This window comes from Myotis lucifugus, unplaced genomic scaffold, assembly GCF_000147115.1.
Source record: "Myotis lucifugus unplaced genomic scaffold, Myoluc2.0 scaffold_150, whole genome shotgun sequence".
Lineage (NCBI taxonomy): Eukaryota > Metazoa > Chordata > Mammalia > Chiroptera > Vespertilionidae > Myotis > Myotis lucifugus.
The window spans coordinates 248618-271041 of NW_005871198.1; the positions used below are offsets into that span (position 1 = coordinate 248618).

At 38.8% G+C, this 22424-nt stretch overlaps 1 protein-coding gene across 12 annotated transcripts in view; it reads right to left on the minus strand.

The window, feature by feature from the left end:
• Window positions 1-22424, minus strand: part of L3MBTL3 (L3MBTL3, histone methyl-lysine binding protein) — an 86541-nt gene that overhangs the window by 22031 nt on the left and 42086 nt on the right. For all 12 annotated transcript variants that reach the window (XM_023759139.1, XM_023759138.1, XM_023759142.1 and 9 more), the window contains 6 exons: window positions 20808-20959; window positions 11188-11264; window positions 6600-6685; window positions 4763-4873; window positions 1846-1960; window positions 8-110 (listed from right to left, as the gene is read on the minus strand). In XM_023759139.1, coding sequence (XP_023614907.1) covers window positions 8-110; window positions 1846-1960; window positions 4763-4873; window positions 6600-6685; window positions 11188-11264; window positions 20808-20959 — 644 coding nt within the window. The remainder of the gene's footprint in view (window positions 1-7; window positions 111-1845; window positions 1961-4762; window positions 4874-6599; window positions 6686-11187; window positions 11265-20807; window positions 20960-22424) is intronic.

The following is a 22424-nucleotide window of genomic DNA, read 5'->3' on the forward strand; positions in this document are numbered from 1 at the left end:
CCCATACCTCTGAGGGCCCAGATGTTTCGCTCTCTTAAAATGACCAATCCCTTTACATCCTGGGGTTGAGCATCCACCTTGTTCTGAAGCTTCCATTAGCTCTAAGGGGCCTATGACAAAGCAAAAGAGAAAAAGTTAAAAGAAAGAAGGAGCATAAAGTTAATCAGATTATAAGAGTGGAAAAATCCAATTCGGAATCAATACATAAATCAGTACATATAAACAAAAAAAGAAGGAGATCCTATAGAAGTAAAAATGTCTTCAAAGTCTCTACTTCTAAAGGTGCTCCCCCCATGACTTTGTTCACACTATTCTGTCTTTCTTCAATAGTGAAATAGTAAACTTTCATCTAAATCCCTTTCAAAATGTCACAAATTCCAGAGATACCTAATCTGAATTAATGAGAAGATTCTAAACATTTTTTTTCAAGTAAATAACATAATATATGAATCTTACACTGTGAAAACTTTAAACACACTGGAGACAAAAACAGATCCCGGTCAAGCTACTGCCTTTCCACATTTCAAACTCAGTTAATATGAACCCTCCTAGATATGGGTCTGATACATCCAATACACGTATCAGGTTTTTTGTTTTGTTTTATTTTGCCACATGAAACGACAACATAGATGTGTACTATTCTGAAAGGTTCTTCTTTGGTCTTTAAGTTAAAGGCCATGTCTTATAAATGTTCCATCTCAATAGTAATAGTCTTTATGACTGTTGCATAGTATCTGCTGTATGAGTGCACCACAGTTTACTTAACCCATATTTGTTCCCAAGTCTTGTTATATTAAATATACTGAAAACAATACCATGTCTTAAAAAAATAATTTTAAAAAAACACTGTAATGTTGCCCTAGCTGGTTTGGCTCAGTGGATAGAGCATCGGCCTGTGGACTGAAAAGTTCCAGGTTTGATTCCAGTCAAGGACACATGCCCGGGTTGCGGGCTCATCCCCAGTGGGGGGCTTGCAGGAGGTAGCCGATCAATGACTCTCTCTCATTGTTGATGTTTCTATCTCTCTCCCTCTCTCCCTTCTTCTCTGAAATCAATACAAATATATTAAAAATAAATAAATTAAAATAAATAAAAACTGTAATGTTCACTAAGATAATTGTAGATTCGCATGCAGTCATAAGTATGGGAGATCCCTTTAAAAAATGTTTTTCTTGATTTTAGAGAGCGAGGAAGTGAGGAGGGAGGGAGAGAGGGAGAGAGGGAGAGAGGTAGAGGGAGGGAGAGAGAGAGAGAGAGAGAGAGAGAGAGAGAGAGAGACATCAATCGGTTGCCTTCTGTATGCACTCTGGCCAGGGACTAAACCTGTAACCTGGGCATGTGCCCTGATAGGGAACTGTGCTGGCGACCTTTCGGTGCACAGGAAAATGCTCAACCAACTGAGCCACATGCCCCAGGGCCAGAGGGAGATCCCTTATATACTTTGTCCAGTTTCTCCCAGTGACAACATTTTGCAAAACTATATTATAAACTCACTATTAGGATATTGACAATGATACATTAAATTTTGATGTCTAACAAACTGCCTTCCAAAAATTCAGTACTAATTTTAAAAGGTGATGACCACTTCTAAATAAAAGTAAAAGAATGTCTATACTCACTTTACTTTTTTAGAAATTAAATTTTTTCTTTTATTTTTGCTCCAAGTAATTAAAAATGTAGTAAGAGAGAAAAGAATTACATAGAGAAGAAATGTATAGTATAATTATTAATTATCATATTGTTTCCCATATGAACAACTATAAAGAAAAGAGAATAAGGGAAAAGAAAATATTAAGCATTATACAAGAAAATGGAAACATTTTTTGTTATCCTTGGGTTTCTTACTCAAAGGAGGCTGAAGAGGATGCCCAGTTTTTGAACACCAGCCGACAGGGTGAATATCAGGAGAATCTGCATCTATCCAGTAATCATAGCAACTATTCCAGCCATCAAAGTGAACCTGGATAACAAAAAAGAAATTTAGCAATTCAGGTCTGCCCATCATAACCATATTCATTCTCTTCTAACTTATATAGTAGGTTTAATACCAAATAAATTGTTTCAATTATTTAAATTACTTCATCCACACTATGAGAAAAGGAGCACTTTTGACCTATCTTCAAATTATCTAGCCATCAATAAATGTCTTGCCAAAGGCACTTTTTTGGCAATGCTTCCACAGGTATGTTACATATACCTCCCAATAAGCAACTTGAGTAATTAACATGTTCATAGAAGCAACACCAAATGCCCATTAATATTGCTAACGTAATGCATAAATCAGGAAAGCGAGGGACAGTGGTAGGGAAGAGTGGGGAGGCAGGAGGACCTTTTGTATAAATGTCAACTCTCCTAAAATAATGTTAAAAATACTTTTAAAAAATGCAATGCCCTATTAAATATACCCATTTTACATAATACCCCTGCATCAAATGCATTTTAGCTATTTTTTCCCTCATAAATAACTACAAGATCTCTCAAAGAGGTTTTACAGAGTGGTCAGTGCCACCATCTTTATTGGGCACCAGGTAACAGGGCTGGTGGTCTTTCAGGCATGGTCACTAAGAAACAGCTGCATATCTTGTAGTATTACATATTTTTTATCTTGTAGGGTGGAAGATATACTGACAGGCTATATATACGATGGGACAAAAAGTAGGTTTACAGTTGTGAGTACATGAAACAGAGTTGATTCTTGTATCATTATTTATTAATTAGAAGCCCGGTGCAAGAGATTCGTGCACTTGGGGGGGGGGGTCCCCTCAACCCGGCCTGCGCCCTCTTGCAGTCCAGGAGCCCTCGGGGATGTCCGACTGAGGGCTTAGACCCGCTCCCCACTGAAGCTTGAGTGGGCCTAAGCCCTGTCGGACATCCTTAGTGCTGTGCTTGCCAGCTGTGAGCCCGGCTTCTGGCTGAACAGTGCTCCCCATGTGGGAGCGCACCGACCACTAGGGGGCAGCTCCTGTGTTGAGCGTCTGGCCCCTGGTGGTCAGTGCACATCACAGTGACTGGTCGTTCCGCCGGATTCGTGCACCAGTGGGGTCCCTTGGCCTGGCCTATGGGAATTGGGCCGAAATCAGCTATCTGATATCCCCTGAGGACCCAGATTGCGAGAGGGTAGTTCTTGGGTGATGCACCCCGGAATCAGGCTCCCTACTCTCTGGTTCTGGGTGCATTACGCAAGAACTGCAACTGCAAAGTCACCAAAACTTGGCAACTCCTGCGTTGAGCGTTTGCCCCCTGGTGGTCAGTGCGTGTCATAGATACCAGTCGGAGCGCCTGCCCCCTGCTGGTCATTGCACATCATAGCTACCGGTCAGATGGTGAAACGGTTGGACGGTCGCTTAGGCTTTTATATATATAGATTATTATATTGTTTTCCAAATAAACAACTATAAATCTACTTTTGCCCCATACTGTATGTTTTAGTTTTAAATCAAGTTTGCTATCTCGGTTTCCTTTTTAATGTCTATGAATCTCTTATTCCTTACAAGACATTAAAAACTGAACAATAAATATTCTAGAAGAATGCATGAGTGAATGTATTGGTAATCATAGAGTGGAATAGCCCTTCTAAGCAAGGCTCCAAACTCAAAAGTCATAAAATAAAAGACAATTAACAAGAAAATATATTTGAAAAAGGTTAACATAGATCTTCCATTATTTATAAAATTTTAATATTAAGTAATTATATAATGTTAAAAATACTGAATTAAATGTTAAAATTTCTATTTTATAGAAATACCACATTTGAAAAACCTCACACTCAGGTTTTTCATGTTATTTTACAATTTATTTTCTTATACATTATTTCACTAAAGATATTTAAGGGTTTGATTTTTTAGCAAAAAATTAGACTTGTACAGCTTAGGACTGTGACCTAGTTCTGCCATTGCCCTTAATTAATAAGGAATTCATTATAGTCTTTCTTAGCCCCAGCCTCATTGACAAAATAATGATAACATAAACCTCTCACATGATTATCACCACAAATGTTACCCTGTACACCTTGTAAATCTAACATCTGGCTGTGGTTAAAACTATTGTCATACCTAACAGAGATTCTAAATGATCCTGTGAAGCAAGCAGAACACACATTGTTCTAGTTTGTCGCGAATTTAATGCTGAAACCAGAAACCAAGACAAGAAGTTCTGACTCCTCCCCTGAAGCGGCTGCCACCCTTCACTTCATCACACTCAGACGTGACAAGCCAGACCCATCCTCCTGACATCTGCTTACTTTTAGGAGAGGGACTCGGCTTTTAGTACCCCAACTCTAACTAAAAACCGATTGTATTCATAAAATTATTTCTCTTTACTTGTCCAGTATTAAAAGACAAGATATCCTTCTGAAAAGTCTAGATATAACATACCCCATCAAATAACATTAGCCTTTAACTTCTTTTAAAAAGAGCATACTACTGGGATAGTAAGCTATTCTATTCAGAGGAAATGTCTCTATTATCTACGTAAGAAGTCTTCTCTTAATTATGACTGACTTTTACTATATTAAGTGTGTGTTTGGAGAAAGTAGACATGACATTAAAAGCTAGTCATAATTAAAGAAAAAACTTACATAGATTAAAGAAAAAAACTGGGTAAATACTGACTATGAAGATGCACAGACACTTAATTTGCCTAGCCCTGTGGTTTTACTAATTTAATTGTAGGACTTCACAAATTAAAGATCTGCTGAAGTTTCCATCCAAGACGTCTTGCAACAAAAGGCAGTGGAAGCAAAACCACAACAGAAAGCACTCACTTTTATTCGGTGATCATCTGTGTCTGCAACTGTGGCCACTCTAATGAACATGGGATTTCTTTTATCTATGACCTCCAGCTTCATTTTTTTCTGGAATCCATGCGGAGGTTTCTGCCACAAAAGAAAATTTTATACAGTGAAATTAAGAGGAAGAGAAGGTAGGCTCTATGTCACAAAAATAGAATTAAAAAAAATAAAATTAAAAAAGATGAGCCATTCAGAAAACCAGCCTTTCAAACCCTCAAGTGTCAAGAATGGCTTTGGACCTCACCCTCCTTTATCAAAAGCACAATCCCACATCACATGGCCAAACCTAGTCTATAGAAGCAAATAGAAAGCAAAAGATCTTAAGATGAAATTAAAAATATTTTGATTATTTGATTAGCCATAGGGAAGACAGAATTTTTTTTCTCATCAGAGGGAGCTACCTTGGCAAAAATCAACAAGCATGAAAACTATTTTTTAAGAGAACATTAAAATGTCAGAATTAAGACATGAAGCTTAAAGGTGGCCATGAAAGCAAAAAGCTGAAGATATCTTTGAAAGAAGAAAATTAGCAATCAAAACATACCATATAAAAAACACACACACACAAAACAAACACACCATATAGAATCACTCTAGTAGGGACAGGAATGAGATTAAGGACTCAATTGTCAGCAGAAAGCCTTAAAACCTCTGAAAACGCTAGGGCTACTAGTAGAAGGCAAGGTAATTATTTGCTATGTTAGACAAAGATCTTAAATTTTCTGAAATTCACACCTCTCTTCTGTAAAATGGGTGAAGTAAAAGTGTTTCTCTGAAAATTAAGTGCAAAAATTATGTACAGCATACAAAAGAATCAATATGGCACCTAAAAGCCAACTAGAGAAATCTTAGAGAAATCATTAAAAATCCTAGCAACTTATACACAAAAGGACAATTTAAAGAAAAGTATTGTAAATTTTAATATTTAACATATCTTTTAATATTTAACATATCTTTTTTTTACCTTTAAATTCATGGAAAATATAAATTATGAAGCAAGTTTTTTGAGATGGGAAAAATTTTTAAATACATTTTATTTCTTATTCTTCCCTTACACAGAAATGAGGTTTACTTTGAATCTTAATACCAAGAAACAATGACCCAAGTATAGGAAGATAATATAAAAGCAGATGACCTTGTATTTTGGTAAGTAAACATGCTAATTTATAGCAACAAAATAAAAATAGCACCTCAGCTTGCCATAAACAAATTAAAAGGAATTATTGGATATAATTTACATTAGAAAACAATGCCCTGTCCTGCTTGGTCTTTCAGAATACCTAGCTGACCCTGGCCAGTGCGGCTCAGTTGGTTGGAGCATCCTCCTACACACCCATTAAAAGGGGTGGCAGGTTCGATCACTGGTCAGGGAGCATACCCTGATTGTAGGTTTGATCCCCAGTCAGGGCATGTGCAAGAGGCAACCTATCAATGTTTCTCTCTCACATCTATATTTCTCTCTCTCTTTCCCCTCCCTCCTTCCTCTGTGTGAAATCAATTTAAAAAGAATAGCTAAAAAAGAGAAGTTTGTTGTACAAACAACTGACTCCACACCAACTCAAACAGAATTATTTTCCAAGGAGCTTTAAAGTACAAAATGAAAGCAGTTTTTAGGTCCCAACAACAAAAACAACAGTAACAATTTTGACTTTCAAAATTATAAAAATTCAGAAACATCATTCTGGCCTTCTGTTTCCCTCCCATTCCTATTCCAATTCATCAGTACTATCTCTTTCTGTTCTTAAATTTCAATGAATGAACATTATCACCGACACAAGTTAGTCAAACAGTATGAAATATACTCTCTCACCACTTTGAAAGCTCTTGCAGGAGCAGGCAAAGAATTGGTTTCTTCTAAATATTTATCCCAAGAAAAATGTTTCACATTTGGATAACCTAAGAGTGAAAAAAATTAAATCCGATTAGGTTTAACCAAAATGATAGTGAGAACCACAAATTGACCTATAATAGTATGAAATGCTATCATTATAACATAGGAAGTTATGTTTTTATTACACATAATAACTTTAAACTAGTTCCACATTCAGAACTATTTATAATAATGAAATTGCTTTTATCTTAATCATGATTTCCCTATCAACTTTTAAATGAAAATTTTATATGTATATGTACAATTTACAGTCTCAGGTAAGAATAGTATTATAACACAAGACACATACAAAAACACATTAACACACAAGCATAAATACGCTTTAATCTTGCAATTTTACTTCTAATACTCTAGGAAATTCTCATATATGTATTACAAAGACAATTGTAGATGAGAAAATGTAAATACCAGTTAAATGACCATCACTATAGAACTGTGCAAAAAGCTGAATAGTACATATAAAAGAATTTATTAAAAAGAATGAGGTAGATTTATATATATTAATATGTGATATATTCCAGATATATCGTCATATTGTTAGATAAAACAAACATGACAAAATATACCATGTCTAAAAGGAAGCGCCCTTGTTCCCTCCTGCCCCCTTGTCCTTTCTCCAGGGTTCAAATTCCATTAGGCAGCCCCAGGCAGGAATGAATGGTAGCCCCGAGCAAGAATTAATGATAGTCCAGTAGAGTGGGAAACTGACTACATAAAGGGCACTGAAAACACCAGTAAACATATTATAAACAACAGAAGCCAGATTTCTCATGGACTAAAACGAGAGGTATAATTACGCAAAGTAGAAAACTAGAATAAACTCAGTATTGTGAAATATGAATTAGAGCTAATAATAAAAACTCATGGTTTTTAATATGTATAAATGACATAAAAATAACGATGAATAAATTTTTATATATTTACATATTTCCTATGTCCACTGAGAAGATGGAAGCAGCAACACCCCAACAGCAATGAGGCCATCTAGTGTCCAGATCTTACTTTCTAAATATCCTTCTCTCGTAAAAAGAACCATGCAGACTGGGAGAAATGGTTGACTTCAGGGTTGGGTCAGGGAAGGTACAAGATAAGCCTCACTGAGCCAGAAAGTAGGACGTTCTCAAAAGGATATGGAAACCAGCTTAAAGCGGCTCCTACTGGCCAAATCAGAGAGAATCTAGACATGAAAACAATGCTGGTAAAAAATTATAACCCACTGATGACATCAGTAATCTATGGGCCCCACCAATACCAATAAATTAAATGAATAAATGGGAAGACAAGAAAGCTATTCTTGGCATAGGAATATCAACTCATTATGTACAAGGAGCAATAAAATAAGAAAAATTACCAATTAGCAACTTTCAGAATAATAGTTCATACTAGAAATATCAACAGATGCTAAAATCAGTGAGTGACATAGGAGTGAGATACAGGATATTTATAGACTCTCAAAGCATCTCTCCATAAACTACATTGGTGGAGAAACCTAGAAAATACCATCTTGATCAATTAATGGTAAAAATCAACCAGTAATGAGACAAACTGACAACGGGCCACCTGAAAGGATGCAAGGAGAACACAGCATTGTTTCTATGATTTCCTGCCAAAAACGCATAACCTGGGTCTAACCACGAGGAAACACCAAGCAAACCCAAATGAAGTAACACTCTACAGAACGAAGAGACTAATCTGCAATCTTCACACACACTGCAGTTATGGAAGTCAAGGAGAGCCTGAGGGAGACTAGAGGGACAGACAACTAAACGCAATGCTTGATCTTTCTGCTATAAATGCCATCACGGGTACAACTGATAACCTTGAATGGGTCTACAGTACTATCCTGTACTGTTCTTGCAGCTTTTCTGTACATTTAAAATCATTTTCAAATAAACATTTTAGAGAGTAAATACGCAAGGATTTCTGTGTACACAAACACTTTACAACATATTTTTAAGGACCCCATCTTCCACAATTTAAGTCACATTAAAGCTGATTGCATGTATGTGCATATATAGAGGCAAAGAGGTTTTTCTGGAAAGACACAGTGGTTATCTTTATTTTCACTCTAAACTATGTTTTAAGTATGTCTTAAATATATAATTTCAATAATTCAAAATAAACATCATTTTAAAAGGCATGAAGACTTTAATTCTAGGGGGAGTAAACAGTAGATTTATTATGTGATCAGTCAGAACACAGACATGGCCAGCAAGTGCTCAGGGAACTGATCCACAAAGTAGCAGGGGTTTCAGAGAGCAGCTGATATCAGAGATCAAAGCCAGGAATGTGCCCAGAGCAAAAAGGGGCCTGAGAAAGAACACCTTTTATGTCATGGAGTGAAAGAGCAGAGTAACATCAGTACAGGCCCTACGTACCAGTCGCATCACTTGGAAGGTTTTTTTTTAAAGCTAATAAAACTGTGTGTATTACAATATATATCACATAAAATTTACCATTTTAACCATATTTAGGTTAAACCATACACTGTATAGTTAGTGGCACTGATTATGTTCACAATGTTGTGTGTTTGGCACTTTTTAACATGCAATTCTGTATTTTCTTAATTTGTCAAAAAGCTATATATTTTCTTTTCTAATGAATGGTGAAAGTCCATGAAAGGTTTTTGCCTCACATCAGAAGTCAGCAATCATGCCTTACACCACACCTTCCCAGGTACCTAACCCAGTGCTGTGAAGACATAACCAAGAATCTGTTGTTCACTGGTTCTGTTTATTTACCAGATTCTTGATCACGACCAAAAAGGCGGTAAGAAAAAAAATAAGACTGATATCTAATTGGGAAATCTAAAGGAATCCTCAGCCCTAGCCGGTTTGGCTCAGTGAATAGAGTGTCAGCCTGCAGACCAAAGGGTCCCAGGTTTGATTCCAGTCAAGGGCACATACCTTGGTTGCAGGCTCCTTCCTGGCCTGGGCCCTGATAAGGGCACATGCAGGAGGCAACCAATAGGAGTGTTTTTCTCACATCAATGTTTCTCTCTCTTTCACTCTCTCTAAAAATCAATGGAAAAATATCCTCGGTGCAGATTAAAATAAATAAAAATAAAGGAATCCTCACAGCAATTTGGATGGTGAGGGTGGTGATCATTACTCACCAGCTCCTAATATTACATGAGTCACAGGACACAGGAGAACTGATTAGAAGTCTTCCAGGGAGCACCACATTTGGGCCATAAATCTACTAATACCTAGCTTTAATACTTTATGATTTACGTAAATATTCTTTCATCTTCAAAATGGCTCGGTAAATCAGTAAAGGACATAGGCTTCTGTTTCTTCATATGAGAAAACTCAGAAAGTGGAAGGGACTTGCCTCACCCATCACAGGAATGGATGGTCCCCTGAGAATAAATGTCCAGACACTCAGTGAGATACAGTAATGAGGAACTGGGGACAAGCCTAAAAATGGAACCAGCTGTTAGGATGGAATGAGAGACGTATCTGAAGCTCCAAGCTGAGTCTCTGCTATTTTCATGCAGCGGGCAATAGCCACCCAACAGCTCCCAGCAAACCAAGGAGCCATCCTTTCCCTGAGATAACAGTCATCTTCATTACTCGCATGAGTGTCCACAAGCAACCTCTACAGCCAAGTGGCTGCTGGGAGCTGATGACCCTGTCTCTTCATATAGGCAGTGGTCATGGCACCTTAAACAGTGATGCTCAGAAACTCAATGTCTTAATTATTATGGTGAAGTCACAGAATCTGTTCTCTAGCACATGAAGATAAACACAAATTGACAAAGACGACTGTTTATCAGCAGTTCCACTGTTCCCTGTTAAAGAGAGAGTGAATAAGCTGAGACGGCACTAGGCTGGGGGCAGACAGCTGAAGTACCTGACACCTTCAGCGGGCAGAGAGGTATTAATCACTACCATAAAGCTGTGAAACATATTTTCGGAACCAGGAATCACAACAGAAAAAGGAAAAGTGAATGCGTGAGTTCTGATCTAGGGAAAAAAAACCCGAATTCCACTTCGACGTGCACACTGTGCTTTTTGACAGGACTGACCTGGACTCGGATGGTCCAGGCCCCACCCACAAAGGCTGCCCGTATGCCCATTTCTCCAGGCTCGTCAAAGCCTTAGACAATTCACTTCTATGGTTACACAATATATTTAAATGAATTTCCACTTGAGAAATGAAAGGACTTTTAAAAACAGAACTTGCTGTTTTTCCAAACAAGACAAAGGTGGGGAATCTGGAGACTAAGGCAACACTTCTATCTTTCAGGTGTATCGAGGGTCAGCACACTACTGCCTGCAGACGGGCGGCCTCTTTTTGCGAATCAAGTTTTACTGCAGCACAACCGTGCTCATTCATTTACATACTGTCTGTGGCTGCCTTTGTGTTTCATCTCAACTGAATAGTTGTGAGAGAGGCTGTATGGCCTACAAAGTCAAACACATTCACTACCTGGCCCTTTACAGAAAACATTTCCCGACTTCTGATATATGAGAACAGTATTAGACGTACAGTAGACACAAACCTGGAGGAGTGATAAGTGCTCTTCTATGTTCTTTACACCAACCAACAGGATGAATGTGTGGACTGGATGCTTCACACCTGTAGATTATATAAATTTAAAAATTGTAACTTTCTGGATAAATTGTCAAGTACTAGTAAAAGTAGAAAAACAGTAATTAGAGATTGTGAACACCTTATTACAATCGATCTTATTTGGAAAAAAATTGCTAAACCAAAGGATCTTTCACTCACCTAATATATTAATACCAAGAGCTGATCACTGCATGTAAAGGCCATTAGTAGGGTCCCTGATAAGAGCCGTTTTAGGGGAACTGGGGCTAGGAAAGGGCAAAAGCCTGACTAGAGTGGGTTTAAAAGGAGGAAGAAAAGATGGAGACAGCTAGTACAGAAATATGCTTAAAGAGTTCTGTTCTTCAAGGAAGCAGAGCTATGAGACATTAGCAAAAGGGAAGCTTGTTTGTTTGTTTCTTAAGTTGGGAAATATTTAGGGGAAGCTGGTAAGGCACATATGGAAATTCTCTGTACTATTTTACAAACTTGAAGTTTACTAGTAGAATGAATTCAAAATAAAATGCTATTTGAAATGATGGGAAATATTACTCCATTTATTCAAGAAATATATGCTGAGCAACCACCATGATCAGGGCACCATCCAAGGTGCTAAGACTACAACAGTTAGGGAAATAAACAAAAATCCCTGCTCCACTTGGGTACTGGTAGGAATAATTCAATAGACAAGGGTGACCTACTGATGTAGAACTGACTCAGGGAGGGAGGAGGGGGATCCTGCAGTTACAGAGAAGGGCCTGTCTGTGGGCAGAGATCAGGAAGGTACCCAACAGACGAGATACTGGAAGCACGGGAACATCCCTTTGACTGTGTCTTTTTTCTCAATGCAATAGGAAGCAAGATTACCAGCTGAGAGAGAGAATAGGTAAGGCGGGGTGTGAGAAATCTGAGGAGGAAAGATAGGAGTGAAATTTAGTGGTCTGGGAGACTGGGCAAGGATCTGTAGTAGAATTATAGGGCAGTACTAAGGGCCCACTTGAGGTCAGCGGTCATGAAGGTGAAGTCAAACCAATCAGCATGGTGTGTGTGTGTGTGTGTGTGTGTGTGTGTGTGTGTGTGTGTACACACGCATGCACCTCTTTCTCCAGCTATACTCAATTGCCTAGGCACAGGCATACAGCAGGCAGAAAGTTGGATGCAACCAGAGTTCGGATTTTGCCAGGCAAACACAATGTTCATGGGAGTGCTATAATCCTGCATAATAAGAGCCTAATATGCTAAGTGTCCGGTCATCCATTCAACCAATCAAAGTGTAAAATGCTAATGATATGCTAAGGCCGCTCAACCGTTCACTATGATGTGCACTGACCACCAGGGGGCAGACAGTTGACCAGTCGACCAGTCACTACAACATGCACTGACTACCAGGGGGCAGACACTCCAACCGGTAGGTTAACTTGCTGCTGGGGTCTGGCTGATCAGGACTGAGTGAGATGGGCCAGACACGCCCTGGAGCCCTTCCGTGGTCCCTTCCTGGCCCTGATCGTGCACCGGTGGGGTCCCTCAGCCTGCGTCCTCTTGCAATCCAGGACTCCTCGGGGGATGTCAGAGAGCCGGTTTTGGCCCGATCCCGCAGGCTAGGACTAGGGACCCCACTGGTGCACGAATTTGTACACTGGGTCTCTAGTAGTATTACAAAATAAATAGGTATATAGAGGCATATCACAATATCTTCTTTTAAAAGTTGGTAGAACATTTCCCATCTGTATTCTCAAAGATAATAGGCATAATGAAGTTAAAAAAAAAAGTCAAAATACTTTAGGAAAATACTACATCTCCCTCTTAGAGATTTATGTAACATATCATTAGCATATTAGACTGTGAAGTTATGCTATAAACAAACCAGTTTCAAATGGTTTAACCCAACATTTCCTAAAGATATTTCACTGTGAAATGCTACTTTGGTGGGAAAGCCATTAGCATCATGTGTAACAGCAATGTTCTGCAGAACACAATTTAGGAAATGTTGATCTAAGGATGCCAAAGACTCCAATCTTGCTTTATAAAACAGATGTGTTGAGTCCATCCTGAAAGATCAGAAAATCTCAACACAGTCCTCTAGATGGGGAACTAGAAGATAGAAAGCCAAGAAGGTAATAATGGTTGGAGTTTCTGGTGAATAAACAAGCAATAAAAATAAAGAGCTTTCTAAGAAAAAATTTAAGTGAATTACATAAACATATAGGCACCACTTTGCGAATCAACCTTCCTAAGTGAACTGTGAAGAGTAACCGAAGGTGAGTTTATGTAAACCCAACTTAATGCTGATTTTTCTCAAAATTATTTTAGTAGAAAATCCCTTTAAGTGTATAATTAAAGTTTCTTCTTTTCTTCCTTTATTCATTTATCTCCTACCCACCCTCCCTCACACTATTTATATTTTAATCCTTACACCCAAGGATATGTTTATTGATTACTAGAGAGAGAGGGTGGGGGGGAGAGAGAGAGAGAGAGAGAGAGAGAGAGAGAGACATCCAATGTGAGAGAGAAACACCAATCTGCTACCTCTCATACGTGCCCCCAACAGGGATCAAACCTGCAATCTCTTGGTGTACGGACCGCGCTCCTACCAATTGGAGCTACCCACCAGGGAACAGTATTATTTTTCTTAAACTATACACTAGGGTTACAGATTTATGTGCATGTCATTTTAAAATGTGAAAGGAAAACAAGCACTGTTAGGCCAACAAGTTCATACAGCAACTGGGACATTTCTTACAATATATATTTTCATAAAATATACTTTAATACACAATTCCTTTAGATGCATTCTGTTATAAACTGTATAAACAAAGCTATGGAGCTCTATTTCCAGCTATACTATTCTTTTTCTAGACAGTCATTTGGCTATTATTAGTAATGATGCATTACCTTTATTTTAGGGACATTTTTATTTTAGGGACAGCTGTTAATTCATATAGGGCTCATTTAAAATGAGAAAAAAAAGAAAGAAGAACAAAAGAAACATGTAACATTTGTTTAATTTTTTTTCTTCCCAGGTAATTATCAAGTACTTTTTATAATTATCTGCCAGGCTCATGGTGATTAAAGTAAGAGCATTAGACATTACTAATTCTTTTGATTTTCATTAGATTTCTCTATAAGTTGCAAATAAGAAAAATACTGCGGTATATTTTGACCACACATTCCTGTATTACCTGAATCTTGTATAATAAGATTTTAATCTTATCTAAATATTTCTCAAAGTCACCATTTAAAATAAACAAGGAAGCCATATCAACCAAGAAAATGAAAACAGCCCTATCTGTATCTAGTTAACTTAAACCCTCTCAATAAGCAGACAAGACTTCATTTAGAAGTCGGAATGCTGAGGAATCCTTTCAGCTACTATTGTAACACAAGTCATCTTAGTCCCATCTAGTGTTCAAAAGCAGAAATGTAACCAAGAAGAAATACAATGAAGAACAGCTAATGTAAAAAAAAAAGTTTGCCAAATCTTCAATTGCTGTATCTCTCTTTTCTTTTTTGGGGGGTGGGGGTGGGGGTGGGTCAAAGAAATCCACTTCAAAAAAAAATTTTGAAGTCCATTTCACAAGTGCAAATTAATCTGAATGAAGGCTGCTAAAATCCAGTCAGACCCAGACTGGTAGATAATAATCGAAATAATAATTTATGAAAAACCCATGTTTATACTATAGGATAGAGTGAGTAGACATTAAGATCCTTATTTTATGGGAACAGAAAGAGGTTAAGTGATTTCACCAAGTCCTCGGGTTGAAAAGAAAAAGATCCTGGTTTTAGCGGGCACAGCCAAAAGCTAAATAAAACCAATGCACACAAGCACTGGGCTGCACAGATCTAGGCAGAGAGACAAAAACAGTTTCAAGACACTTACATAAGGAAAACATCAAAGTCTTCATTTCAAGCAATAATGGCTTAGCTTCTTGAAGAAACACAGGACACTTGGCTCTCCCACTCCCTAAACCAGAGCATGAGGGCTGTCAGTTTATTTTCCGGTGCCATTCTTTCTTGGCTCCCACATGTGCTGACTCTTCACAGCCTCCATCACTCCACTCCGTCTTGCTACCAACCCCTGGACCTCACAAGGCTGAGTGGGCGAGTCCTCCTTTGATCCCCAATTCATTTCCAATCCCATTCTCCACAGTAGCTGTTTTCAATATTATGCATTTCCTTCTTTTTTTAAAAAAAATATTTTATTGAATTTTTACAGAGAGGAAGGGAGAGGGATAGAGAGTTAGAAACATCGACGAGAGAGAAACATCGACCAGCTGCCTCCCGCACACCTCCCACTAGGGATGTGCCCACAACCAAGGCACACGCCCCTGACCGGAATCAAACACGGGACCCCTCAGTCCGCAGGCTGACGCTCCATCCACTGAGCCAAACCAGCTAGGGCTGCATTTCCTTCTTAAACTCGATTGGGCCCTAGCCGGTTTAGCTCAGTAGATAGAGTGTTGGCCTGTGGACTGAAGGGTCCCAGGTTTGATTCTGGTCAAGGGCATGTACCTCGGTTGCAGGCTCAATCCCTGGCCCTGGTCGGGGCGCATGCAGCAGGCAACCAATTGATGTGTCTCTCTCACATTGATGTTTCTCTCTGTCTCTCCCTCTCCCTTACACTCTCTCTAAAACTCTCTCAAACAAACAAACACCCCAAAAACCAACAAACCCAATTGGAAAATATAAAGATGCCATCTCATTACCCTAGTGCAGTGGTTGGCAAACTCATTAGTCAACAGAGCCAAATATCAACAGTACAAAGACTGAAATTTCTTTTGAGAGCCAAATTTTTTAAACTCAAACTATATAGGTAGGTACGTTGTTATTAACTTAATTAGGGTACTCCTAAGCTGGCCTTTGCTAAAAACGTCCTCAATCTGATTGAGGTACGTTCGCTGAGGTCGACCCCTTCCAACTCTCCCATCCACACTTGTCTTGTAGCCAGTCTCACTCAACTCCTGCATGAATCCCGCGAGCCTCCCCCCCCCCCCTCCCCGCTGCCTCCCTGCGCAGGGTATCCCTCGGCCCGCCTGTCCCGTTGCCCACCTGCCCGACACCCCCCACTTCTTCTAAGGCCACTTCTTCAAAATAGACTCGCCCAGGACGAAAACCGACTTCTGCGCGTGGGCCACGAAGGTTGAATTGCACTGTACGTGTGCGCCCGCATGTGGTATTTTGTGGAAGAGCCACACTCAAGGGGCCAAAGAGCCGCATGTGGCTCCCGAGCCGCGGTTTGCCAACCACTGACTAGTGTGTTTTCCTTTAATTTCTTCATTTTCTCTAGGCTGAGAGGGAAGAGAGTTTGTCCTATCCCAAGGTTAGCCTGGTGCCCCCAACTGTCCACAGTCTGGGTAGCTCCCCTCTTTCCCTCCACAGCGTGGCTTGTAACCAGGCTCAGACTCTGCAGCAAACCCTCCTGAGGTCCACTTCCCCTCAACAATATCCACTTTCACCTTCAGGGCCAAACTCCAGCTGCTTGATGTCCCTTAGAGTCATCTCTTTACTCTTTGCAAATTGGTTTCTGCTTCTAAAACCCTTACTTTAATCCTCACATGAGCTATGAGACCCTATGAGATAGGTATTGTTGTTAATCCTGTTTGTAAAGGAGGCGACTAAAGCTTAGAAGAGTTAAGCCACTTACCTGACTAGATTGGCTGCCATTCCCCAAACATACCCTTGTTTTCTCCCCCACTCCCACCCACCGGGGGCTTAAACACAAGCTTTCCTGGGCCAGGAAAATTCCATGGCAACATCTAAGTACCGATTCCTATCCTCCTTCAAGGTCTAGCACAAATCCCATGTCCTCCAAGAAGCCTTCCTGAAGAACTCTCCAGGAGTCTGCCAGCCCTTCCTTCCCCGTGCCACGACTGCCGGCAAGCAGCTGGTTCTAATAACTAAGCACTAACCACCACCTACCCTGCAGCCCAGACAGCGGTGTGTTCCTCTCCCTCCCCAGGTCCTGAGCCCCTCGGGGCTGAAGTGCAGCCGCCCAGGTTTCTTTCATCTGGGTAACTCATTCCTGTCGCCAAGGGGGCGCCCCAAATTCAACAGATGACAGCAAACCTGTTACCTTTGACATTTCTCTAAGATATTGACAACATGTTGCAAACATTACTTTGAGGACACACAAAAAATTACTGTTACTCTCAATTTGTGAATGTAAAAGCTCCATCTCTAAAAAAACAACAAAAAGAAACAAAAATGTTCACTGTCCACTTAAATACACTCAGTAAAAGGCTCCAGCCGCCTGTTTGGTCTAATTCATTAACTCAGTGCTTCTCTTTTTCATGGATCTGTTTGATGCTTTTCGCCCTGACTCACAGGAGCACCAGACTGAATTCAACGGCTGAAGCTGCAGCCTCAATCCTCTAGGTCTGTCAACTCAACAGTCAGCTAAGTCCTGTTTTTCATGCCTTCCTGGTTCCCAAAAGACACGATCACATGAAAAGAACATTTCTTAAAAATTACATTCCTTCCCAGTGCCTGGGGGAGCAGAGGGGGTGACACCTTCTCCCTGTGCTCCGTGAGGAGCCCAGCCCAGGCAGCAGGAAGATGAGGAGGGGAAGAGGCAGCCACTGCCTGGGAGGACTGGGCACCTTCACTGCGATGGCTCTCCCGCCCACATCTTCAAAGTCCTTGCGAGTTCAATATTCTGTGATATTAAGGATGATTCTAAGTCCAATGACTGTCAAGGGTATAGAATTAAACAGAAACCCGGAGGTAAGCAGTTTTTATTCTAATATATACAATTTTCCTTTAAAAAAAAAGATTTCAATCTTACATAGATTTAAATTTTACATGTGTTCCTCTCAGAAAGGAAATGTTTTTTGCAACCAAACATGTAATATCATAAATGTGCGTGTGTGTTTAAATTTCTACTAAGGTAAAGAGATAAAATGATTATCCAATTCAAAGGGGAAAACAAAATCTCAGTTTCAAACTATTTTAAATTGAAAAAGGCAATCAATTTGTAACCTCAATTACGTACTTAAGTAATTTATGCAGAAAAAAAATATTTCAAAATTCAAAGATCAAAGAACATAATATTTAAGTGGGCTGGAGAAATTCCAGCGCACTTAAGCTATTTTCAATGTGCCTCCATTGCATACTGATGAAGGGAACACTGTATTCTTTTTCTGACAATTAACAAAATATAATTTCATGTCAACAGTTAAAAGTATAAGTAAATCCTCAGAGTACATTCCATCCTAAAAATGATTATTTTGTGCTCATTAAAGTACAAAATCAGAGCTACAAGAGATCATTTTTTTCTCTCTGCTCTTTCTAAAAAAGAACTCAGGATCCTTCCTACTCTCTAGGCATCAAACAAATTCTTCTAGACTTCCTCATCACTATTATCCAGAAGTATGTCAAATAGATCTTATGTCAAACAAGCAACTTACACTTTAAGAGCCCTGTAAAATAACTAAACATTCACCCATTTTGTTTAAATCAAGCAAAACCTAAAAACAAACCATTCTCCCTAAATGAATCAGAACTTCAAAAACAAAAAGCTCTCATTTCAACAAATCATTTTATTTTTTCCGTCATCATTATCCTCTCTGTCCTCTTCCACCTCCACCCATCCCTTATCTCTGCAATCACCACACTGTTGTCCATGTCCATGCGTTCTCTCTTATTTTTTCTTTTTTGATCAATCCCTCTAATAATTGCTTTAAAATTTCATTTATTAATCAAAGGTCGGTCATCACGTTGGTACTGCCATCATCACGGCACATCAAACACAGGTGGGGAGACATGTATTTGACCCAGAAAGGACAGACTGACATTATTTCTAAATTTACAGTTTCTCATCCATTCACTCACTGAAGATCAATACAGATAATTTTAAATGACACAAAACCACTAATTTACAGGGACTATGAAGAACAGAAAAACATGGTAAGCAACATGACAATGATTCAATCAGCAAACCCAGACTATGGGAGACTCAATAGGATAAACAACCTGGTCTCTTCACTAACAGTTCTAAGGAGAAGAAAAAGATACAGAGGAATTGGAATCTATACTTTAGAAAAGATCAAGAGGCCCTGCTGGTGTGGCTCAGTTGGTTGAGTGCCAAAACCTGTACTGAAAGGTTGCTGGTTCCATTCTTGGCCAGGGTACATGCCCGGGTTGCAGGCTCCATCGCCAGTAGGAGGTGTGAAGGAGGCAGCTGATTGATGTTTCTCTCTCACACTGATGTTTCTCTCTCCCCCCCCCTCTCCCTGCCTCTCCTTCTAAAATCAATAAAAAGGTCAAGAGGTACATCCAAGAAATCACAAAGTGTACACCTCATTTGGACCTAGAACCATCAAACTAAAATAAAGCCCGAGACAACAGGGTGGAATGTTTACATATGTTAGTAACATGATAGCATTTGTAACATTATATATTTAGAAAAAAAGAATATCTTTAGAAGTTACATAATGAAATATTCACAGATGACATGTTATGATATCTGGAATTTGCTTTAGAACAATCCTGGAATTCAGATTTTAGGAGTAAGAATGCAGAGAAGACAAGAGTAGATATAAATTGGTAAGTGCTGGTGCCGTGTAATGGCGGCAGGAGGATCACTCTATTGCTCTACTTTGGTATATACTTGAAATGGTCTGTATTTCAACAAAGGTTTGCACTGCAAACTGAATAAAAAGATATCCTTTGAGGAAAAATTATTACGCTTTGCAGAAAAAATCTGGGGAAAAACACACCAAGATGTTCAAAAGTAATTGACTCTGTGATGTAAACATAGAATTACTTATCTATATCTTAAAAATTCTATAAAAAGCATATGTAACATATAATATAAAGGATTTTTTTAATCGAATAGCAAATGACTTTCAATATCTCTTTTTTAAAATAATGCAAGTAAAACTGATGAGTGTCTAAGAATCCGAGATATCTATCACTGTTCTAAAATTTTATCATTTCAAGTTTTCTCTAGAAGGAACTAAACACTTCAGAAATGCCTTTCATCAGGAAACTGAATTATAATGATCAATGAACATGAATTCGATATGTAAAATCATTACTTTAATTACTTAATCAAAATATAATGGCTTTATTATAATTATTTTATAATTATAATTTTATATGTTGCTCTTACTACACTATGTAGTATATCCAAACACAATAAGGATTAAAAACAGTATTTCTCAATTACTTTATTTGTATTCAGTTATTGTAAATGGTTAAATTAGCTACTAGGCATAAAAATATGAGAGATAGATGAAAATACTTTTCTAAAAAATAAGGGATGACACCCAAGTTTGCAGGGGGAAGCTGTGAGTCTGTGTGTGTCACGTGTGAGCACATGTTGGGATGGGGTGCACGTCCACAGCAGGAAGTCAACTAAAAGACAAATCACAAAGTAGAACTAAAGGGTGCCATTTAGAAATACACACCGTAGGGAACAGGAAAAAGTTAAAGATCTGAAGCAGAAAAGAGTGGGGCAGCTTTTTATTTTCTGTTCAAACTTTGCATTACGATTGTTTTTAAACCATGCACCTGGTTTACCTGGATAAACACTAAATTAGAAAAAGCACACACTGCAATGGAAAAATGTCTCACCAATAGTCATAGCTCTCATCCCAGTTGTCAAAATGTACCAGGAAACGATTGTCCACCATATCTGTTACCGTAGCAACACAGATAAACGCAGGGTTCTTTTTGTCTACAGCTTCAAGCTTCATTCCAACTCGGAAGCCTGATGGGATCACTGTCTACGAAACACACAGATTTAATTAGAGATGAGCACACACTCAACAGTGAGACCCGCACCCTCTCTGCACCTCTGGGTGAAGGCCTGGCGTCCACCAGCTGTGTCCACATTGTTTAAGAATCAAGCACCAGCTTTACAGCAGGGTCACTTTCCAACAGAGCAATAAGAAAAATGCCCTGTTGCTACACCCAATTAACTGTCCCAATTAACTATGTGCAACTCAAAACTAAAGCACCCTCAGCCTCACAGAGTTTAATTAATATCAACTCGTGTTTTGGTACCTTAGACGACTATAGTAGTTAGGCAAGTCTGATTCACCAAATAAATTCCCTTTCTGTTTTTCTCTCCCTTGATTACAGAGTTAACAATGAAAGTTATTTTACACGAAATAACTAATTTTGCACTTAGTAAGGTAAAAATGTGTGTGAGTCAGTACACATTCATTCCCACTTCTGAAAAGATTTCTCAAAAGAGTATTGAAAGTAGGTCATCTTCATAAATGAACTGGCTGGTAATATATACAGCTATTCAAATAGTTTGTAATATAAGGAAATCCACAAATTATTAGCCATCTGGGACATGGAGCTAAGATAATAAAAAATTCAATAAAATTTAGTGCTTAAGGGGCAGTAAAATGTAAACTTTCCTTATAATCTTTTGTGAGGAAAAATATCCTAATCTCAGAGAAGTGTATTTGGGCATCAATTATACCCACCACAATACTTCTGCCCATCTAAAAATAAAATCCTTCTGCCCGGCCAACATGGCTCAATGGTTCAGCGTTGACCTACGAACCAGGAGGTCACAATTCAATTCCAGGTCAGGGCACATGCCCGGGTTGCACGCTCGATCCCCAGTGTGGGGCATGCAGGAGGCAGCCGATCAATGATTCTCTCATCATTGATGTTTCTATCTCTCTCTCTCCCTTCCTCTCTGAAATCAATAAAAATATAATTAAAAATAAATAAAAATAAAATCCTTCTGAAAAATACTGATACTATCCTAATTACTTTAAGCAAAATAGATGCTGTCTCTCTTTTTAGTATAAATATACCACTGTCATTACAAACTGTAGATGGCCCGGTACCTGAAAATGTTAGAATTCAGTCCTGGCTGAATTAAAGAAGCAGTCACTGATGCTGCAAAGATACTTTGTAGCATACTTTTAAGTCCTGAAATTATCTATCAGAGTTCTGACCATAAATATTTGAATATTCTAAGGTAGAGGAAACTACAAAAATTAATTGCTTCTTAGATACCAATCACATAACCCAAAATTAAGTTGTGTGCTAGCAAAGCACGGAATTTAAGAAGACGGTTCAAGGCAGTTAATCAAATCCCCAACTGAAGTCTTCATCAGAGAACCAGGCAGGGATGAGGAAACTTGGAGTCGTGAGAGCAGGCCACTGGGTTTTCCACCTAACTGGCCTCGTCTTGACAGAAAATACCTACTAACAATGCAGAAT